The 23,481-nt window shown below is 38.2% G+C and overlaps 1 protein-coding gene across 12 annotated transcripts in view; it reads left to right on the top strand.

Moving 5' to 3' along the window:
* The window catches only part of WNK1 (WNK lysine deficient protein kinase 1), a 104,824-nt gene that overhangs the window by 12,007 nt on the left and 69,336 nt on the right, over nt 1-23,481 (top strand). For all 12 annotated transcript variants that reach the window (XM_055711643.1, XM_055711642.1, XM_055711640.1 and 9 more), the window contains exon 2: nt 22,697-22,869. In XM_055711643.1, coding sequence (XP_055567618.1) covers nt 22,697-22,869 — 173 coding nt within the window. The remainder of the gene's footprint in view (nt 1-22,696; nt 22,870-23,481) is intronic.

Below are 23,481 nucleotides of genomic sequence, written 5' to 3'. Positions count from 1 at the left end.
GCGTTGCTGCTGAAGACCTAAATGCTGTGGTACATTAACAGATTGTGCATGGCCTATACCTGAAGATGTGTCAGAAAAAACTGTCATTAATACTCAAAGCTTCCTCCAGGAAAATGTGCATGTGTTTCCTATGGACTCCCTCTGCTTTTGTAGGCTATGTGCTTGAATGTTGAGTGCTTTTCAGTGGTCGTGGCATCAGAAAAAAAAAAAATATGAGAAATCCGAGGAGGAAGAACAAGGAGTTTTGGGGTCTCAAGTTGTAGTCATCTGGTGGTTGCAGAAAGTGAAAAGATCCCAAAGAATTCTAGTTCAGGTTGCATTTGTGCTTAAAGCAACTTTCACGTATGGAAAAATGTAAGTAGTTAACATCCTGTTGTTTGAGGACTGCATTTTTTTCTATGTAGGAGAACAAAGCTTTCCAGTTGCTTTAGGTAGTAATGCAGCTATTTAAGAATGGTCTTGTAGTTTGTAATTTGTCCCCTTTATCTGGGTGTTAGTAATGTTTTTGTCCAAATGAATTTCTTGATTTATTGAGGTAGTATGCATATAAAGCAAAACTTGGTACAGTCAGGTTAGACAAATATAGCTTAATATCTTATACTGTTCACTACTTTTTTTGCTTTCTTGACAGATTGATTTTTCTTATAGTTGGTGTCCCTCGAGTTTTCAAGGTGTTTGCATAGATGTATCAAATGGGATACAGGACTTGTCAAGGAACTGTGTGGGAGGGTTAAAAGAAAAAGTGCCACAACAGTAATGCACTGTAATTTGTGCTGTATCAGTGCAACTGAATTTGACTAGATGATGGTACTTAATCCAAATAGGAGAAATAGCCAGTTGTCTTGTCTATAGCTTAAGACTAGGGTTCAAAAAAAGTGTTTTTCTTCCTTCTATCCACTATGAAATTTTACTTCTCAAACTTGATCAAATCCCAGAAAAATAAGCAGAATAGAAGCTTAGTTTATTGGTGTTGGAGACTCTTAAATCTTCACTACTGTTGACTTAAGTAGTTTCTTCTAAAGAACTTTGAGAGTTGCAAAGGCATTTACAAGACAAAGATGAGGAATAGCAAACCCCCTTGTTTCTTAGGACATATGTGACATGAATGTTGAAGTTTTGGGACCAGGCAAGTTTAAAACAATGAATTCTGAAATTTCCCATTGCTATGAATGGCTAGTTCATGAAAGTATCATTAATATTATACTTATACTAGTGAAGAAACCCACAAACACTGCTTTTTGCCAAAATACCTCCCTTTGTATTTTTATTTTGGTAATCTTACCGAGTAAGCTACCTACTGTTGACATACCTCAGTTTCTCATTTTTTTGACTTGTGGATTAAATTATTGTAACTTACATGAACATGTGAAGTAATTTTGTGCCTGTGTTCAGACCTGGAGCTGTGTAAGGGCAGCAGCTGCAAATGATGAACATTTTGTTGCTGGCTGTTGTGGGGTTTTTAGTTTTTTGTAATAAACTGTGAACCTGCACATTTTGTCTCTTAAGGTAGAACTTTGTGACCATAATTTAGGTGAGAGGTTATTTTTGGAACCAGAGGGACATCTATTCCAAGCCAGCATCTGTGGCCTACTTAGTGACAGATGACTAGCTGTTCCAGAAGGTTTTCCGAATCTGCTTTCAAAGATACATAGATGAAGAGCTCTGAAATGTTGAGTTGAATAAGGGTAAGAAACACTTCTCAGAGTATTGCTGCACCAGATATAGAGATGTTGGGAAAACTCCAAATGTACCTACACTATAAATGGTTTCTGCTTGATAAATCCATATTGTAAAAATCCCATTGTACTTTGGCATCTGGGAGAAGCCATCCTTAGATTCTAAACGATGTAAGTGATAGGGTTTTGAATTAGCGGTTTCTGATATTCAGAAGAATCTGCAAGAACTCCAGTAGTCCTTTATTCACATATGAAAAGGAACACTAATGCAAACAGTAATTATCTCAAAATGGTGAAGAAAAGAAATGGTGCAGTTTTGTGATGAAAGCTTAAGTAGCTTTAGATTAGGTCAGGCTAACCAAAGGAAGTAAGCCAGGATCAGCTGTGCTAAAGCAGCTAGCTGTACTTTCAACATCAGCAAAATAATTCCTCAAATTCTTCTTGTGGTAGCCTCTGTTATTTACTATTATTGCAAATTGCTGGTTGGTGTTCTGAATTGTTTAACTGAAGGTTTGCTTCACTGAAGTTCTTCAGTGGTTTGACCTCTTGTCAGAAAACACTTGTGGCTTCTAATGTGGCAGCTTATAAGATAAGCATACTTTAGAAAATTCAATATTGTGTTGTGTGATTTTTACTGTTTTATCACGTCCAAGACTATGTTGCTCAACTGATCCTGGTAACTTTTTGCAACAAAACACATGGTTTGGATAAACTTGTAAAATTTGAAGGCGTGCAACTACTTTATCTAAACCCACTGGTAGATACAGGTAATGATGCAACTGATAGGCGTGTTAACTAAGCTGGTGTGAATGAGTGCAGTTAAAAAGCAGGAGGCTGTAAGAATAGTGATGTTTTAAGTATAAGAGGAGTGTGAAATCTGAGGCAGTTGGCATTGGAATTTAGAATGGAAAGAATGAGTTGGTTGATGATGTTGTAGAAAACTATTTTCCACTTTCCCTTTGACTTCTGTTCTTATCTTCTCTGGCAATAATATGCAGGGAAATGGTATCTTTTGTTTTTCTTGTTCCTGTGTGGGAATGGTAATTGTTCTTGCTTCTTACCTGTTCAGGAAGTATTCTCATTCCTCCCCCTTAACAAAACATGCTATCAGTCATTGCCAATGTCGGCTTTTGCTTTTTTTTTTCTAACTTTGGCCTTCCTGAATCCTCCTGTGGTCTGTGTATAAGCCATCTGGCAAAAGAAGGATTTTAAAAGATTTTTTCCTCACCCCCACTTTGCACTCTGGAATGAAGGAGGTTTTGTATCTCTGTGTTCAGCTACTCTATGTAAAAGAATAATGAACATGGTTAAAATCTGCATTTACATTTTGACTCCTGGAGCTGCCTTCTTCCAAACTTAGATCTTTCAGCTGGTAAATCAATCTTATCCATGGAAATGTGCTTACGGTTCTCTTGGGAATTTGCCTTATACTCTTGCCTTCTCCCTTCCCCCTTCTCAAGCCAAATCTCTTTCCAGGAAGGGAAAAAAAAATAATTAATGGACTAGATTGAGCTTCAGCTGAATAGGGTGTCCCATTTCATACATGCTCTCTGCTGCTTCTCAAATGACGAAAACATAAGTGACAGCTGACTTGTCTGTTTGTCGTGGGTCAAGGGCAGTCCAGATCAGCAGTTTCCCTTTCCTCTTCCCTGAGTTTTGTTTGGAAGCAGTAGTGATTTGCCATTCTATATAGTCATCCTCTGGTCATGAAGACCAGATGGAAATACGTCAGTTGTTTCATGTATAAATACTTAGTCCAACAGCTGTGAGTTTATCAGGAGTCACTGGGATCGCAAGTTGGTGACCAAATTGTTAAATTAGAGATCCATAAGCATTGCTCTAACTAGAAATAAAGTTGCACTTTATGAAACTGTTAGGAACAGTCTGAGAGTCACTGAAAGAAGAAATTAAGTTGAACCACTTAAATGCAAATTCATTTTTTGGGTGAAGTTATTATTTTTCTAGAGTATTACAAAAGTCCTCTTACACTGATGATAATGTTTTGGCCACTGGTGCTAGATTTTACTGATGCTGTTCCTAAACTAGCTAAAAGGATTGCTTTGAAATCGTAGTGTTGTGTCTTTTCCTTTTGTACTTTTATTGGGTAAGAACACTTATCCAGACTCCTACCCAGTGGTCTTTTAGCCAGTTGATAATCCTCAGTCTGTTTCAATATGGATTTCTAGCAAAAAAGCAGAGATGCCTGATGTGATCCTAGCTAACAATGAATCAAGTATAATGAGAGTCATAATAAATCTACTTGACACTGATAATTAAGGGGGTTAACTTGACTTTGCGGGTTGCAGAGTGGTTTTGCTGCCATCCATGTGCAAATAAGCCTTGATTTATTCCAATAATATTGAGAAAGGGGTGTGTGTGTATGGAAGTCTGCCAATGGCCATTGGCTGTTTGGTTGCAAAATGCAATGTGTTGCATGGGCTGCTGAGCATAATGTGAAACAAAATGCTGTAAAAAAACCTGTGAGTGCTAAATACATGATTGAAAAAAAACTTTAATGGCAGAATGGGCATGGTCATTAACTTAAAACAGCTTCTTTGCAGAAAACTAATGTAAAGTGAGATTGTAGCTCTTGACTAGTGAAGACTGCAGTGTACAGGACTGAAACTGAGTTAGAAATAAAAGAAAAAATTTGCAATAACTACAGACTTATGCTAAAAAACCCCACCTAAACAGGAAAATTGGCTGTGTTTTAGTCAAACCACCTGCTTCTGAAACCTTCAGAGGAGTTGTGCCTAGTTAAAAGGAGTATTTAAGATATTTGTAGTGTCTGTGGTTAACACTTTTAGACAATGGAACAATAAATGCAATTGACCATGTTATTAGCTCCTAGTTTCTGCAGGCCTCAAAAAAACCCCCAAACAATGCCCCCCCCGCCCCCCAAAAAACCAAAACCCAAATACATGCCCCCCCCCCCAAAAAAATAATTACAACCCCCCAGAACATTGGTTGAGTTGCTTTGTTTGCATAGATTTCACTTTTGCCTGCAGTTACCTTGTGTTTCAGAAATGGTTTTCTTCTGGCTTGTAGAGTTCACTAACGCAGTGCCTGTGCAACAGAAGGCCTTGCAGTTAGTATGAGAGAGGTGATTTGCAACTCTAGAGATTTGGGGGATCTAGTGGGAGTTAGGGAGGCTGAAGCTGTTTTGGAGTCATTTAATGAGGGTTTTGTGGCCTTTGAATTGCATGTGTCCTTCAGTGAAAATTTCTGTTGTGTTTGAATCTGTGCAGTTCATCTAGTTGATGGGAACTGAGAGTGTGCTTTTCATTGATGTACTGATAGTGTTTTTTGATACATATTTTAAGAAGTCTGCAATTTCCTTGTTGCAGAATCATGATGAACTTCAGTTCCCCTTGTTCTCTGACTTTCTGTAAAACAAGATATCTGGGATAGGTCATATTCTGATAAATGTTGTTTTTTCAGCTGAATATGGAAGTGTGATCTTTTGCTTTGGTGTCAAAGCACTATGAAGTCTTTCATCTGGAACCTCATCTGAATGGTCATTTTCTAGTTAGTGGCAGGTTTACAGTTTCAAGGTCTGGGAGTCATCAGTGTGTGCTCTTGAAATAGCAAGTATAGCTGTTAGCCTGGCTGTCTTTTGTGGGTTTTGAACAGTCTGTTAGACATGGTAGGATAACAAAATGTCTTGGGCCTTGAATGACTACTTCTGTCAAGCAGAGATCAAGGGTCATGGTGCTATGCACTTTATCACATCTTGGGACACATTCATCAAAGATAAGAGGGGTGGATTGTCTCATTGGGGAAACCGAGCTGAATTAATTTGCCTTTTTATCAGTTTAGTTTCACTTTTTTGTAAGCATCTATGGCTATTGCGTCGTTTTGATTTTTAGTTCCTCCTGAATGGTGGAAGTGCAGATGCTATTCGTATCTAGCTACATGCCTACATTATCCCAGAATATCTAATAGGAGTATGGTGATATTATTTGGAGCCTCCAAGTTATACTAGCACCTTCCACTTGGTTCCTATTGAAATACCTCCTATGATTTTCCCATTCTTCAGTGTTCCCATGTAATTCTTGCTGTATCATCTATGGAAAAGAATTTCTGATTGGATGAGGAGTCTTGGTTTCATCTGTCTTATATATTGCTTCTAGTTCAATGTCTGACTAGTGCCAGTGATACTGCGTAACTATAGAGACCCAACTGGTTATTCCATGACAAGTATGCTGCTTTCCCTAAAAGAAATGATGCAGAGGAAACTTAAAGGACAGAAGAAGGCTTACCAGTAGACTTAAGCGGCGCTGCAGCTACTTCCCATAGTTGTTACTGATGTGGAGAAGTATCAAGTTATTGTGCCTTATAGGTTGTAGATGTCCAGTGTGATTTTCTTTGATCCTGAGGGTTAAGGAGATGATGTGTACCATCTAGTCTCCTATCTTGCTGTTTCCTTTTCTTCTAAGAAGTGGATCTACCCCACTGGATTACTTGTGGGAGATCTAGCTGCATATTGCAGCTGTGGAGCTTTGGATAGAGAACACCTTCTGGAATTACTAAATTGTAGTTCAGGGGTCTGAACTTTGTGTTATGTTTGGAGTGTTGTGCTTTAGAAAACACAACCTTGTGGAGCAATTCAGAGAAGCATCTGCAAATGGAGCATTAATTGACGTTAGCTCTTTTTAGAGCAGAGTTACTGAAAGCATTGGACAAGTATGCTCTTGTGCAGAATAACTAAAAACCCAAGTATTATAGTAGCAGTGCGATGAAGCTGCAAAAGAAGTTGTTCTGGGGAGTTCTTTGGGTGAAGAAATGTCTTGTTTGCTTTTGCAGCCCCTCTGGGTGTTACTGGCAAAAATCTTACCGCAACATTTTAGTATTTGAATGTTCAGTGCTGTGCTTGGTGATGATGGTTAAAATTATTATTAATTGTATATAACTGAATTTCTTTGCATTATCACCCATCAGTTGGCATAATGTGCAAGTTAATACATATTTTGCTTCTTCCAAAATTATGAAAATTGGCATATTTGTTTTTCATGTTCATGATGGGCTGGATTTCTTCAGTAGGACTGCAGACCCTTCATCTAAGGGACAACATGTATCTTTTGCCAGATGAGCTCTATCCTTGCCAGTCACTTGAAATACTCTTAAAATAAATCTTGTTTTATGCCATGAAACCTTTTGGTTTTAACGTGGACTATAATGAAATGAAAAGAGTCTGTGTCTGAGGGCCCAGCACTGAGAAATCAGTTGTATATGTCGTTGTAATACTCTGAGTTAGTGTGGTGTGAGTGATGCATGTGCTTAATAATGTGAATGTCAGTCAGGTGTTCTCTCCTCTTGACAAGGTGAATACAGTTCACTCATCCAGTGTTAAGAAGCTGCTTACTGAGCTCATTTTACTGTACTTTTTGGACTGCACAGTCAGCCAAGCAGATTGGGAGGTCAGGTCAGCTCTATAGCATAAGCATGTAACTGCTGGAGTTTGGATCTGTAATGGTCTGTAACTTTGAAAGCTGTCTTTAGAAGAAAAGTATTGGTAATGCTCTGTATTTACACTATTTACGTAGTGGTCATCTACTTCTAAATTCTTTACTAGGGCATGTGGGACTAATACATGAGGTAGCACCACTTGTTTGATTCCTGTTATGAGAACCTGCTTTCAGTTATTCAGCTGCTCTATACCTTAACCACCTGGGCTGCAAGTTTTCAAGCCAAGTGTATGTCTTCAGCTTCAAGTGTATGTCTTGAGCTTGATTGTTAAGCTCCAGCCAAGATGGTACAGATGCTTTAGGGAAAAGTGCTTGCTCTGTTGCATCTGTTGACACCTTAAGCTTTTGTACTACTACAGAGTTGTGAAGCAGGGACGTAAAAGCAGTGTTAAGACAGGCGGATTGTCTTCAGGCTGAGGAAATATTTAAAAGTTTTATTACCTGAAAACTATTTACTTGGAAATAAGTGACATTTTCTAGATTAAACTTACTTGGAAACTCTCTTTTTTAAACTCTGAAGACTTGTTCCATATTCCAGCCTGCCAGTAGCCTGTGTTAGCATCCATGTGATGCCATATGAAGCAGTTTGTTCAACTTTCAATGTGTGTGTTGACTTTGTTTTACAAATGTGTAATTACTTTCTGTACAGTATGTGCAAGTCAAACCCTCAGGATGCAAAATAGAAAGCTGCACCATATAATTCAGTTCCTGTGTTTTGTGTTGCAACTGTTTAAGCTAGTAAAGTTTAATAGCCTCACAAATAGCTGGCTTCATCAGGATTTAAGTTATTCTGGAGGAAAAGGAATTGCAGTTTTCAAGCAGAATATCTTGTGGAACAGCAGCCTTCACTTCTGTAGAAGCAGCAGACTTTCTAGCTGTTAATCTCGGTGTTCAGATAATGGAGAACTAACTTTGGTACACTGGTATGTTGTAGTTAGTCTGATGGAAACTTCTATGAAAATGTACTGCTCAAAGGGCTCTAGTTACAGTAAATTAGGATCTTGCAAAATTATTTTTTAAATTGTTTTAAATTGTGTCAAAATTTGTCTGCTTTCCCACAAGCCTTGAGGGGAAAAATTACGTGGGCAGAATGGAATGAATATATATATGTATTTTTTTACTAGATTTGGCAATTATTTTTGTCCTTTTATGTCTAATGTATTTTAAAATACAGGAGTTTCTATGTTTACAGGTTGGCCTTTTAAATACCTTTTTGATTTTTTTACATCAAAGTGGACTCTTGATGTTCAGGTTTTAAGTGAAATAGGGCCACCAGCAAACACTACTCCTATAAAAATGCAGATTTAGAGAAATGTTTGTATTTTTAAAAAAAATTTCATTAGCTCAGGCTCAGGTCCATGTTAGCTCTGTTTGCCCCTCCTGTGAAGTGGAAACTTGAAAGTGCTTTGGAAGGAAGGGTTGGCAGGAATGTGTAATAGTAGAAGTCGGTTATCTCTTGGATTGCCTGGAAATTGTTCCCTCCATTTTCTAAAATAGAATTCTGGGTACTTGTGGCTATAGTCTCTTCTGTGGTCTTAAGATTTCACCATGGTCTTACGATACCATCCCATTTCACTCTCTGTCTTTGGAAAGAACAGGAAATTTGGGGGAAAGGATCCTATTTCTACAAAGCTGATTACTGCTAATAGATCTCTTGTGAAGTCCTTATTTAGATGCAAGCATACTGAAGTTGGTTGGCGTAAGAAGAGTTCATAGTGGCACAAATTTCAGTTTCCACCTTACAGCCTTATATGGGTGATTAATTCTAAAATGGAATCATTTGGACTGAGTCAGCAGTTTAGCATATTGAAAGTCTCAGTTTGGTTTGTATTGAACATTAATTTGCTCTGCAAATGCAGAGCCAAACTGATTGGTTATGTGCACCTTCAACAGAAGGTGTCTAAGTATGGACCAGATCTATCTAGAAAGCATACTTTGAAATAGGAAATTACAATAAAGTTTCTGTGAGAACCAGCATGTGTTGGAAGCATAGGAGAGATTAAAATAACATCAAAAAACTAGTGGCTTTTTGTTGTCAAAGTGCTTGGGGCAAGAGCAAGCAGGGAGGAACTGCAGTTCTTTGTTTGCAATGCAGTCTGGATTTTATTACTTGCAAAGTGAAGTCATGAGGGGGAACGTCTGTTTTTGATGGACAGATATGTTGCAACTTACGCTGAAGAAGCTTGATCATAAACTTTTCAGCCTGCTAACAGCTTTGAAGATAGGACTGAAACTGTGATTTGTCTGTTCAGCTCCTGCTTATTGCCTGTTGGTCTTGTCCCTTCTTCACAATTGCAGGACGTTAAGTATCCGTGCTGATGCAGTTAAGCATAAATATTGAGTTTTAAAACTTGCTGCTCTGTGCTTTGCTGGTTACTGAAGCTGATGTCCAGTATTTCTGAGGTGCTGCAGCAACAGGTGTTTTCTAATTGTTTACAAAAAATGAGGAGTTCTTAAAGGTACTGATCTTCCCTCTCTGCCTCTTTTGCGGTAATTCATTTTTGTGGCCCAAACTAAAACTTGGAAGTTCTAAGTGCACAAAATCCTGCGGTGGTCTTAACAAAACGGTCTTAAGAATTTTCTTGTGTTCTGGGGATTTATCTAATGACACTTCTACCTTTTGATCCTCTAGCAAAAAAAGTCTTAGAGTTGGACTCCCAAGAGAGTATTTCACACAGCTGTCTTTTGGAAGTATGGAGGTCTCTATCTGGATCATAGTCCCCCTGTGGAAAAAATATTTTATATTGTAGTGGTAGGATCTTAAGGAAAAAAAAAAACCAAACAAACCTGAAAATCTTCAGAAGGAATTGAAGTTCTCATCAATATGTCTAGATACTAAATGTTAAAACATTAGAATTTTGTTTGTAAAATTTATCTTGGCACTTGCATTGTTTCTGAGTTAACTGAAGAAAATGTGTAAGTGGCATCAGAGGATGGGCAAAGGAACTGGTTCTCAGGTGCTTGCAGACTGCTACTTATAGGGACTTCATTCTGCTTCTACTCACATCCTATTGCCAGGCAGTTGGACAGAAGGCTCTTACTCTGAAAATAAGTATCGCTGCTATATTAGATATCTGTCCAGAGATCTAGCTGGGTCCTGTCTCTGTGTGAAAAAGGAGTCTTGTTATAGCCTCAGTTCTCTCGAGTGTGGAAAGGTAGTTCTTGACCCTTCTAGCAAGAGTAGGCCTGTGTACTAGTTAAAGTAGTGACTAGTGGATTTAAGACCAGGCCCGAGTGTCTATCATCTTTGTGATACTGTCTTTAGCTTAATAAAAGTTGTTTTACTAGGATGTTGTTTGGGGTTATGTGGTAGGGCAAAGAACTTAAAACAGAAGTACGGAATGTCTCAAATCATCTTATTTGCTACTGAAGCAAAGGGTGCAGTACCAGAACACTTGTGCAGCTTTTCTGACAAACTACTTATATTTGAATTCCAGCTTGCATGGTTTCTTGTGTATGCAGACTCGCTGAACATGGAAAAGTGTGTTTCAGGTGGAGCCATGGTTCTAAAAATGTTTTCAGATAACTTCTTGGCTAAGGAAAAATTTTCAGTGTTAAATGTGATTAATAATTTTGGTATATGTACAGAGCATTAGGTATTTCACTGTATGCAAAGAGTATTTGAATCTTAACGTTTTTGGATGATGCTGTTTCGTTCACAACTAAAATTAATTTTGAACTGCAGGTAGAGTTCTTTGGTGTGACAGAGTAGGAGGTAAATTGAAAGCAAGGAAGCATGTTTACAGGTTGTGATGACCCATTTAATGTAGGCTTTGAATCACCTTGGAGATTACTCCATTGATAATATTTCATCTCCGCTGTCTTAACAATACTAAATTTTAGTTGTCAAAGCCTTTTTGTGCATGTCAATCCAACACTTAAGGGTTTGCTTTTTTTCCAACTTCTTTAAAGATAGTTCTTCTATGTCTGGGGTGTGCATATTCCAACCTAAACAATTCTATGATTTTTACCTTGATTTATCATACAGCAAAACACTTGCTGTTTTTGTTTTGTATCATGTGTTGCTTTAGGTAATAAGAGCTGACTGGTCCCTCCATCTGAGTTTCAATTGCACTATATTTTGTCTCATATTTTAACTAATCTTAATTTTTTTCAGGGTTGAACTGTAAAGCCAGTTATGCTTCTGGATGCAGAATATGCTTCATCGTGCCATAGTGCTAGTTGTTCATCCTGCCACTTACTGTTAAATATTTGAGTGTTTTCTTTCTCCTGACTCAGCTATGCTCAAATTCCTTGCTCTGTGTAAGATAATGTGCCTATTTTTAAACTTACATATTAGTGGTACATTTGATACTGTCAAATATTTCTGCCTTTGAGTAGCTTTTTAGATCTACATCTTGTATGGTGTTTGCCAAGGAAGATGTACACAGTGCATTGTAAACATAGGTGTCTCTAATGTATATGGTATCATTGTGTGAAAGCCTACAATAAACATGCAAGTGATGCAAGAACCTGATTTCATAAGTCAACCTGTCAAGAAAGCATGGGAAAACTACTACTGCTTCCCTTCGTCTCAGGCTTCTCATAAAGATGGGCATTCTGGTAGATGACAGGAAGACTGCATCATTGATGCAGTAAGGCTTAAAAAAAAAAAAAGTGCTCCTCCGATGTGTTCTAGGGCCTCTGTGTTTGTGAAATGCTAGTACTAATACTAGTACTTATGCAGGACATTCCTGAGACCTCATCTCAAATGCATATTTTGGTCACCCTATAAAACTCATTGTTTCCAAAACTCTTCAGTCTTTCCCTACAGGAGATCCCTTTTTGATTTTTGTCCAGATTGCAAGAACATGCAGAACACCTGGCAATTGTTTGAGGGGTTTATGACAAATCTGTGAAGGATCATTAAATGAGAGATCTGTCTCTGAATGAAAGATGTCTGGTATGGAGTTCTCTAGTGATTATTGTAAGGATTTTCTGTTGGCTGCCAGTACTTTGCCTACATTTCGTATGTCATCCTGTCATAACTGATAGTAATCCACAATTTTGTGAAGTAAATGAAGTACTGGTTTTGGATGTGTTGGCAAAAAAAGAAGCAAAGCTGGGAAGAGTAACTCCTGTAGTGTAATCAGGCTGCATATGCAATGTATGTACCAGTGTTGTATGTAAACTTGTGATAATGTGTACTGTAGGCCGATGTGAGTTCATTTTACAACTGGAGGGGTGCAGGGGGCAGCCTTTCAAAGACTGCTGCTTAAATACTTGCGTAGGCAATTTAATTTTAATTGTCTCTAGGCTTTATGCTGGGATTCTTTTCAAGGGAACTAGTTGGAGGCACAGGAATATTACTAGTTCTTGTGTACTGCCTAATCTGATTGTTACTTGTAAATCTTTAGAATAATTTTGACACATCTGCATGGTTTCAAACCAGCATGTTTATCTGCTTTTCAGTACGCTGAAAAATTGCATCTAGCTAAATCTTCCCCTTCGCCAATAGCTTTGTAAAGTATATAGGATGAAGAGTTGTAGCACATTTTTGATACTGAGTTGATTTGCCTTTATCAGAATTGGTTAAGGGCTCACCCTAATGTTGTAGACATGTACCTACTCACAAAGGACTTGTATGGTCATACAGAAGTATGTGAAACAGAGCTGCAGGGGTGTGTGTGTGTGTGTGGTGATTATTTTTTTTTTATGCAGTGAGTTAATAAATCTGTAAGGTAACCAGAATGGATTGTGGAGGAGGCTTTTTTTTTTTTTTTCCTGCAGTATTGTTACCCCCTGAATGGAGAACTGGGTTTTCTTAAACTGAGATGGCTGGATGTACCTTCCATCTCACTGACAAAGCAATCAATTCACTGCAAAATGAGAGTTGATGTGAGCTTCAAAACTTTTAATGAGGCATTTAAGCCAAGTGACAAGATGGTCCAGCTGGTTAATAGCTCATCAGGAATTCAGTTCAGCTAACACTTCAGTTCTATAATAAGCTGTATGTAATAAATAAAACTGGTATCAGACAGCAGATTTATCCATTTATCTTCCATTGATCAAACAGCAATTTTAAAGTGAAAGTAAATAGATCAGCTCTCTGTTCTAATACTGGTTATTTTTGTATAGCCCACCATTTTGATTACTGTCCCTTATGTTCAGCTCTTCAGGATGAATAAATTGAATAAAATTTATAGGCATCTTCCCCCCCCCCCCCTCCCCCGACTTCTGTGTAAGGAAACACAAATGCTGCTTAGAACAACCCTAGAATAGAAGTGACTGAAGCCTAAACAGTTGCTTGCCATTCTTAGTCCAGATTCCTGAGGACCTGAGAGATTCCAGAGGAGGCTGTGATGAAGCCATAGGTTTCATATCTACTGTTAAAACTTTTTCTCTTAGTGGTTATGTGGAGAGGGAAGGAAAATCTAAAATTAATAAAGTATGAGTGTATAGTTATTAATGTACTCTGAAGCTGCTATGTAGTTTTCATGGCTGTATTCCGAAGAGTGCAAGTTTCCCCAAGGAAACTGTGGGATTAGGCAATGTACTGATTAGTTTTAGTCATTGTTTTCTGCAGAAGTGGAATTTGGTTCAGTTCGGCCTACTTGTTTTTGTCTGTGAATGTGCTGATGTGAGAGACTGTGGAGAAAGGTAGTATAGACTTGTATTAATGTGTATGTTCACATACAGCTCTGGAAAACAAGCTAGTAATCCAGTAGAGACTTCCAGGTGGTACAATATTGCTGATGTTTGATTTTTTTTTTTTTTTTTTTTTTTTTCTCCTGGGAGAAGTGAGGTGCTTTACTGCCAGGTACATCATACTCAAGTTTCTTAAAAATTTTAGTGGTAACCTAAAAATCTACACTGGCTGAATTCTTTGGAAGCCTGTCAAGCAGGTAGACAGACTACTCTATAACCTTTTTGGAGTTGCACAGGTTCTATTCTCTGTCATTACCTTTCCAAGAAGGGCTTGAGGTGTAGCTGGCTGCCCCAGTCTAAGCAGTATGCTTGCATCTGTCAGCCTCTGGTGAGCACTGAGCATGAGCATTCCATCTAGTATTGCATATGATATTGAAGTGCACTAGTGTAGCAGTGTAGTCATCTTTGGAATTGATGAAAATAAAAATCCCACAGTGCTACTGCAGCAAAAGTTACACTTTGTCATTGGGAGTTGTACTTCAGGATTTCTTATGGCCTTACATAAAGAGGAAACATCCTGATCTACTGTTTTCATGTAGAGAAACAAAAGCATTTTTCTGCTGCTGTATTTACAATGCATGTTGTATTTGCATGCCCCTTACACACTTCTAATCCCACTTCTGCCATTTCCTCAGTGTGAGGAAGTGGGGCAGGATGGCTTTGTATCTCATCAGCTTAGTGAGATCATCTTTGATGCGGTGTTCAGAACTTCCTTTTTTTAAAGCATCTTTGTTTCTCTTTGTCCTAGTTACTCCTTACTGCTTGCTTCCTGTACAGCAGTAACAGCGTTAGCAGTAGATTTGTTTTGAATGTTCTCGTGAATTATAGGATCCTGAAAACTTAAGGATTTAGCCAGCTTTCTTTTTTTCTAGCTGAAGACCTGGAAGAATTGCATAATTGTGACTAGTTACAGGTCAGTTGTGTTTAATCATGCTAGTACTTGCTGCAGGCAAGCACAAACTTCAGTTCTGATGCCTTTTCTGTTATCAGGAGACTTATTGAGGATGTCTGTTCAAGCGTAGGTTAAATCTATGACATTGCTGCCACCAGGTGTCTTAAATGCTGCTACTACTACAGCTGGCACAGGTGCTACTATGTATGTAAAAGTGGGAAGTGACCACATCAGAGGAATATAATTATTGGTGGTGTTGTCCTCCCCTTCCCCTGTGGTGATGAATCATAGCTTCCTCGAAACTGACAAACAATTGCAGGATAAAATGGGGAGCAGTGCTAAGATCTTTGTCACATACATAGGCTTTAGTTGCAGATACTCCCCCTTCACTATTAAGACAAAGTCATATTTCTTATTTTCTGAGACTTACTGAAGTATCCATCCTTTCAGGGTATGTATAACTGACTTCATCAGTCAGAATTTAGTCTGAAGAAGGCTTTTGTCTGTTCCCCTTCTGATCACTGAGATTTTCCCTTCCCTCCTCTTCTTCCTTTTTTTTTTTTTTTTTTTCCTGCTGCCATTAGTTTACCCAAGTATCATGTTTGTCAGGATAGGTGTAACTTAATTCTCTAATGCTAACCTTTGGAGTAGCAGCAAGAAACTTGCATACATTTGCTGCACCACTTATATTTGTGAATGGTAAGAGATATTAGAAGAATCAATTGTATTTTTTGGTGTTTTTTAACAAAATGCCTGCATCTTCCAATGAATTTTCTGCTGTGCTGCTATTGTACACTGAAATTAAAATACAGAAGAGAATGTATAGGTAGATGCTTTTCTCCAGGAAACTGTACAACTGATGTGAATAATCCCTCAATATTTCATTTAAGAAATTAGACAAGTCATCAACCTGAAATGTAAAGTATTTTTAATACCTTGCATAAGAAGAAGCCTAGAAAAAAATATTTACCCTTAATCAGGAACTTTAAAAGGTGTAATGGATTAATGTTTTAAGCCTACTCTTTTCCATTGTGTTAGACTATATTGTACTTTAGTGTTACCTTTCTCAAGGTTATTTGCATACTCCACAAAGACTGTCTGTAGCTTATATAAAATTGATTTTCTCGTGGAGACTTGCCAAGCAGTGATGTGAAATTGTACTTTCAGGAAGTATTAACTTGGTATTACTTTTCATTCTGCTGCTCATCCTCAGGAGCTTTGTCTTCCATCTACAGACTAAGATGAGGAGGAAAGGGATGGAAAAATTTTGGGCCCCTCACTACAAGACAGACATTGAGGTGCTGGAGCACATCCAAAGAAGAGCAATAAAGCTGGTGAAGGCTCTGGACTAGAAGTCTTATGAGGAGTGGCTGAGGGAACTGGAGTTGTTTAGCCTGAATGCATACTTCTGGAACAGCAGCTGTTCAGCTCCATTTGATCAGTTTTTTGTGTTCAGTGGTTTGTAGAAAGGTTTATGGTGGAAGGATCTGTGCAGATCCTTGATCAATTTTCACGTCTGTTGCTGTACAGGGATGCATTCTGAACCGTCTCTTCCCTCTCCCTTTTTTTCTCTCTGCCTAGTCTTTAACACTGGAACGTCTGAAGTGGTTTATATATTGACACGTAAAAGTAGATGCAGTTCTTATGCAATGGAGACTTCCATTTGTAGGTACCAACTGTGTAATACTGGATGATTTTTAAGCTTAGTGGATTCTTTGTTGATATTTTGTTAATCTAGCTCAACGGTCACTGTGCTCTTTTTTTCTTAACTGCTAGATTTTTTCAGGATGAGAACATTGCAGCCCACAAAGCCTCAGTTCCATTAACAGTGCTGAATATCAGAGTGCAGTCTTGCTAGCTTCTCCTCTGATGACCCCTCATTAACCTTGCCTAAAAGGCTTGCAAAGCCTTTCTCATATGCTGCAGAAATGCACACAGAAGAACATTTGTCTCTTCTGTATACTACTTCTTCCTCTGAATAATAGGCTGGGAGCAGCAGTGTCTTCCCCTCAAATTTTCAGACATTTGGAAAGCTTGATAAAATGTTGCTTGGTGCAGCCTCAGTAAGGATAGAAAATTTACCTTGTTTATTATTCAGACTATCTATATTTTAACAGCACTTTGAAGTCTGTCATGGCTGTACGTTTTCAGATCACACCGCTTGAAGGCAGTTCACTGCTCCTAATTTTTCTAGTGTGCTTTCTAGTGCATCTCTTTGGATAAAGCTACATAGTGTCGCTCTAGTGCAGTTTAAAAAACCAAAACCATAAGCCACTAACTGTCCCTGCAATATAGCTATGTAGAATTTCTGGATTGAGCAGTAGTATATGTAGAAAGCTAGGAAAACCTGTCTGTAGCATGTAAAGTGCTCAGTCTTTGTTCCCTTTTTATTGATGATCTTTCTAATATTGTGGAAGAGGGAACAGCTCTAAGTTGTGTTGCAGCCCATATTGAGCTGATTTAAAAAAAATATTGCAGTTTAAAGTTGGCCTGTCACCTGTGATTCTACTTACTTGTAGAAGATGGAAATTACAGGAAGATTTCCGGTTTAGGGTTTTTTCTGTTGTGCATAGAGGTTCCCTGGCGTTTTCGCGATGTTAACTGTACTTGAGATCAAGAAACAGAAAATCACCTTTGAGGATGTATAGTGTGAGTTAGCAGATCTAATTCCTTCCATGTAGAGTGCTTCTCTTGTTATCTGCTTTCTTGGTATCCTGTAGCATGTGTTTGAGAGCGTGCAGTCTTGCGGTGTGTCTCTTCTGCATAACTACATCAATCTAATGCCAGTTAAATTGTCCTAAAGCTTAGCTCAGGCCATTTGGTGTCCGTTAGTAAAAATGGACAGTGGAGGTGAGAGCCTTAGTTAAGCTCAGTCTGAATGGAGAGCAGACTCAAACAGCCTGAGCAGTGTACGATGCCTTGCTGAGATGGCTCTCCTGCAGCTTCAGGTGTCTGAGCCAGGCTCTGCGACCACTTGAGTAGTGTGATGTGCTTTGCAGATGTGTGATTACTTGACACCATATTAATAGGACAGAACTCGGAAGGGCTGTGGAAAGTCAGAAATGAAAAGGTATGAAAAATTACTCAGTAGGCTCAACGGCTATGTGAGTGACCCTCTTGAAATTTGAGCTTAATTTAAGTGCCAGAAATGTATTTGCTTTCCTTATTAAGGATGCTGAGTAGATAATAAGCTTTGGTTGGAGGAAAAAAACCCAAAGGACTGCAGGCATTTTTTTGCTGATGAGCTTTTTTTTTCTGTGGCTTGGTACAATAGCTGATCCAGGGGGTGGGGGGTTGTTTTGGTTTTGGGTTGGGTTTTTTTGCATTTATGTAAGGCACCTAGGTACATGAATAGAAAGGGGATAGTAACAGTTCTGTGTGTAATTAATGCTCCTGTAAATTAAGTACCTAGTGAAAGAGTAAGCCTATACCTGTTCTATCATGAATGAGCAAGATCCCTTTTTTTATATTAAATAATGTAAAACCCTCTGATAGCTCTTTCCCAACCAAAAGAAATCAGAGGGTAAGTACATTGATAAATGGAAACGGGCAAGAAAAGCTTACTGAATCATTCTGAGCTGAACAATTGTTTCATTTGCTGCCTGTCTCCATTCAGGCCCCTGGCACTGCAGACCCGCAGGTCATGTGCTGGGAAGCCTCGCTGTTTGTCCTGGCTTGTCAAAACAATTTAATGTAGGTGGAAAGGAATGAATAAAATGAACGGAGTGGGCTTGATGCATCTGTTTCAGTTTGTTCGAAGGGCAGCCCAGTGACTGGGATGTGGCACTAAAGTCCTCTGGGGAAGCTATCGTTTCAGGAAGAACAATGCTGGCCATCTTATGGTTAAATCCATTTTAGGAAGCAAGCTCTCCTACAGTTTGACAGCTTTGTATATTTTTAATTATTTGGGCTATATCAGCTCAGCATGTGTTAACTGGGATAGAAGAATTTGATTTGCTAACTTCTAGATTTAGGACTTTGTGTTGTCTGCCTAAGGCTGCTTCGTTATGGTAAAACAAAACAAAACAAAAACCAACAGCTGAGGGAGGAGAGAGGGTGTCCATTTTTTTTAAATTAGTAGGAATTTCAAAACAAATTGGTCTTTGAGGGATAGCATATCAAGCTGTATGTTATTAACTCTTCTTAAAGTTGTCACTACTTTATAAAATACTTAAGTTTCCCAGGATTATAGAAAAGCATCTTGTGTCTTTCTATTGTTTGGTTTCTGGCTGTTTGATTTAAAAAAAAAAAAAAAAATATAATTCAAAGAAAACATTACATTTGTTTAACCAGTCTAATACTTTGTGATATTGGAATGTTAAGTTGCAAAAACTCAGAGGAAAAGTTTTGCTTCCAGGTAAAACCAGCAAATACATACAGAAATGATCCATCTATATACCTATTTAGTTCATGAGTTACAAGAAGAAGGCTGCAGGGAATGGATCTACTTACTTGAATCATCCTTGAAATGATTTAATTGAGTGGAATTCTTATTTTGAATATGCCACAAACTTATTGCTACCTCTTTAGAGGTAGAGGGAATGCTGAGGGTTTTGCATTTCCTGCAGACTCCTGCTCAAAGGCCACAGTGGAATCTGAGTATTGCCCCAAGGTAGCTGTCTCATTAGAAAGACACACCTGGGCTCTTGAGTCTCTTGGAGTATACACTTATAACAGAGAACTGTGAAAGCTACCCCCCTCCCAAATTCTTCAGCAATGCTCTTTTAAATTCTCATTAATGTGATGATGACTTCTTTCTCTCTGCTACAGCTCTGCTGTACAGCAACTGTGTGTGTGTGTATTTCATGGGATACCAAGATGTTCACATTCGCCTGCCTTTCCCCAAGTATTCATACCTCCGTGGCTGGTAACACCATTTCTCATTCTCCCAAATTACATATGGTACTCTATTATTTATTTTTTTTGCTTATCACAGTAGTTTAGTAGTTGCAGCTGCTTAAATTGCCTTTTTTTTTTTTACAAGAAAGATGGTCACATTTGCCCATACTAACAGCTCAAAGGAAGCCAAAATGTAGTATTTGGGATGGGCTTTGTTCTAGTCCATCTAGGTGCAGTCTGGAAGATCTTGCTGTCTAATATGCTTTAAGGCTCTGGTGTATGTAACACTCAAATTTTAAAAGTGTATTGTCATTTTTAAATCTCTTTTAGTTTGTAGGCTGTTTGCAGGTTGCGTTAGAATATAGTTTGTAAAAGTGTAACCACCTATTGTGTATGCAGTTTCATTTTGTTGGTATAATTGTACATGAGATGTAATTTTTTCTCTGAATGCTAGGGTTGTGGTTTTTCTTAAAAGTATATTTACCCTTTCCTGTTACCTAGTGTTAGTTTTCCTTTCAGGAAAGAATATAAAAACCCTGTTATGGATGAGTGTATGAGTTGTGTATGCAAGGAAATGAGGGTAGTTAAAGGTAGTATGAATCTCTACTATTACAAAACAAGTGGCCTCTCTCTTTCCTACAGCTCTGTTTAATGTTCACTTTTGCTGCTGCAGTACGCTACCAAAGGGTGTGATATTTCCTTGGTTGCAAAAACAGAGCTGTCTGCCCTGGGTGAAATTTGTTGGCCTGTGTTTGTGTCCAGACTTGTCCCAGATCATTAGGGCACTGTGACTTTAAAAGAAGTGTTGAATTATTAGTATGTTGTCCCTGTCTTGTGTATTGTTTTTTGTTTTTTTTTAATATCAGCACTGAAGTGTTGAGTGTCCCTTTTAAACATCACAGATATATTATGCAGGAACTCAATTCTACCATTGATGTGACCAGGAAGAGGAATGAGTCAAAATATGCATATGCATGCCCATTAAGAGTCTGTTCATTGATAGAAGTGATTAGCACGGTTAGTTTCTGTTTGGGGCTGGTGGTATGGTGGTGGGGAAAACTGAATAAGGCCATTAAGGGAGATGAGATTTCCATAGATTAAGATGAGAATTTAATGTCAAGTGCAGTCTAAAACTGGTTAGTACTGTTTGTGGTAGGTAACTTTTTAGACTGCACAAAATAAAGGAAATTTAATCCAAACGTATGTATAAAATTAGGTATTTCGGACAAAAATGAATGCAGGTGTTCATATTACATAGCTAAATTTAAATGTGATTTAAAAGTAATTGTTGCAGCCTTGTTTCTATAATTACTATATATAATAATTGCATCTACCAGTTTTGAAATGTGGATACTGTGGAACAAGAATCTCAGCAGAGGCTGAGAAGAATGATTTATTTTGCTGTAAGAATGATTGTTGTGATTTTTGTATTGTGTGAAGCATTCAGTGTTTTAGAAGCATGTGTGTATGGTCTGTTGACTGATGTACCTATTGCAGCTCACTGCTTTTCTGTATCACAGCTGTTTGTAACAGTCAGTATTAACTGGTTTGGAACAGAACTTTGGCTGCCCTGTTAATTGCAATGAGAGGAAAGCTGTTGGATGGGTAAGATAGCTCAAATGGAAGTACTACTTCCATATTAAGGAAACCCAGCACCTAAGCGGATGTGAATACTTAAATGTTTGTGGATTTATGAAAATGTTACATTGAAATTCGGTTTCTGCAAGCATGCCTATAAAGGAGTGAGAAGAGTTGGTAGTACTAATTCCTGCAGAGTGAAATAGTTGTGGAATTGAATGCTTTTGAGCTCTATAAACTTGTGAGGCTTAAGAATTTGGCATCTTCCTAAGAACTGTGAAAGTATGTATGTTTGATATTCATAGGCACTGGTAAGGTACTGATCCCTGAGGTAATTTCAAACCTGTTTTCAAACTTTCACCTGGAAGACTCTTACACTTCTGAAAATTGGAGCTTCATCTGGAAATTAATTTTTTTCCATGCTTGAAGATACTGTGACCCTCTTAAGTCAATGATTTAAGTGACTGTCAGATGGCTTAGATACTAGCGTGGCTGAATCGTATTGAGAAAACATTACTTGTAAACAGAAAGAGGAATTAATGCCTGGAGGACAATAGGAGGTTATGAACAGTATTAAGTAAACCCTGCATGTTTTTACTGCCTCCTTTTTAATTGAAAAAGAAGCATGAAATCAAGTGACTTAAAATTTTTGCTCAAGCTTGACAAAGGTTACTGGTTATTCCTAAGTAACTGTTAGAAACAATGATTCTGAAATTCTGGGCTTTAAGTATATCTGGAAATGTTTTTTTAATATAAACTGCTTGTGGATCCAAGTTGTGCCAGTCGATCCATCTGACTGGTGTGACGGGTGTGTTGGTAAGGCACTGGTGAGCTGAGAACAGTGAATGCCACAAGGAGACAGTTTTCTCTGGAGATGTGCAGCTTATTCCGGTAATAGCCACTCAGAGTAGTGGTGATATCTGATAGCTGGATGTTGGTAGATAATACCAAGGTATTGTCCAGGAATCTTTTTTCATGATCTGTGGCTGGCCTAAGGATTGCTTTCTGTCTAGTGTGAGTTACGTTTTTGTTTTCCTTGATGCGAGATTACAGGAAACTTGCTCAGTCAGAGGTTATGCCTTTAATCAAAGAAAACTCAATTCAATTACTGTTCTACAGCAATAAGTACATACTATATGTTAAGAGGTTTTATGCTCTGAGTGTTAATAATCTTTATTCCTATGTGTATAAAATCCTGACCACTGGTAACAGACAAGATTATGTACAACATAATCAATGATCCAATTTTGTTTGCTCTTGGACACTTGAATGTTTGAGGACATTATGTTCTCCTTCCACCTCAAGTCAGGCAATGACCAAATGTGTTAGAGTAGGGGGGGGAGGGAACAGGAAGGTAAGACTTGCAATTCTTACTTCTGAGAGCAATCGGATTGTAAGGAGAAAAATATGATAAAAAAGACTGTAATAGACTGTCTTTTAAATAGAGTATTTAAGGGTAATTGCAAACCAGAATGATGTTTAAGACTGCTCATTCTTACTTGTTTGCTGACTGTACCCAGCTGTTTTTCAAGTTGCTGCTCCTCCGAATAAGAAATAAAGCAAAGCTTTCTTATGTACCTTTTCTTTTTCATTAGGATCGGAAGCTGTCCAAGTCAGAGCGACAAAGATTTAAAGAGGAAGCTGGGATGCTGAAAGGGCTTCAGCATCCCAATATTGTCAGGTTCTACGATTCCTGGGAGTCTACAGTCAAAGGAAAAAAATGTATTGTTCTTGTGACAGAGCTCATGACATCAGGAACACTGAAAACGTAAGTAAATTGAGGCATGTCAAAGCATATAAAAATCAGCACAAAATCAGAGCACTAGAAATAGATCTTATTTCAGAATAGATAAGAACAGAGCCCTTTTGCTGAGGGCTAGACTTTCTGAAGGGAAATTTCTCTTTAAAGAGAGTCTTACTAGCACTGCAGGGTATGGTAAAACATCCTTTAAGTTAGCAAGCTTGTCAGATTCTTCCTTGTGATGTCCTAGTAAGCACATACAGAAAAGTTGCAGATTTTGAGAGCTCAGAAAGACAATACTCTATTTTTGCTTCTCGGAATTTTTCATTTTCCTCTCCAGCTGGTTTCCATTTAGCAGGAGCTGGTTTGTAAAGTTCAAAGCATGAATTAATTCACTTCTTTCGGGAGGTTTTGGGTGTTACTACAGTACAAATGAAACTTCATGAAGTAGTACCTAGCAAAAATCTGGAAGTATGCAGGTGGGAGCAGTTTCAACCTGTGAAGTAGTTAAGTGAAACTAGGTCTATGTTTAAGCCAGGCTTAACAGTAGACACCAGCACATGAAACTGCTGCGAGGTCCCTCTGGTGGTGTGTGGAGCCTGGGGGGAGTTACATTGAAATCCCGCCTTTGCCTTGCAC

Source organism: Falco cherrug, chromosome 5, assembly GCF_023634085.1.
Source record: "Falco cherrug isolate bFalChe1 chromosome 5, bFalChe1.pri, whole genome shotgun sequence".
Taxonomy (NCBI): Eukaryota; Metazoa; Chordata; class Aves; order Falconiformes; family Falconidae; genus Falco; species Falco cherrug.
Note: the sequence above shows the minus strand (reverse complement) of the source record. Positions and strands in the feature narration are given on the sequence as shown.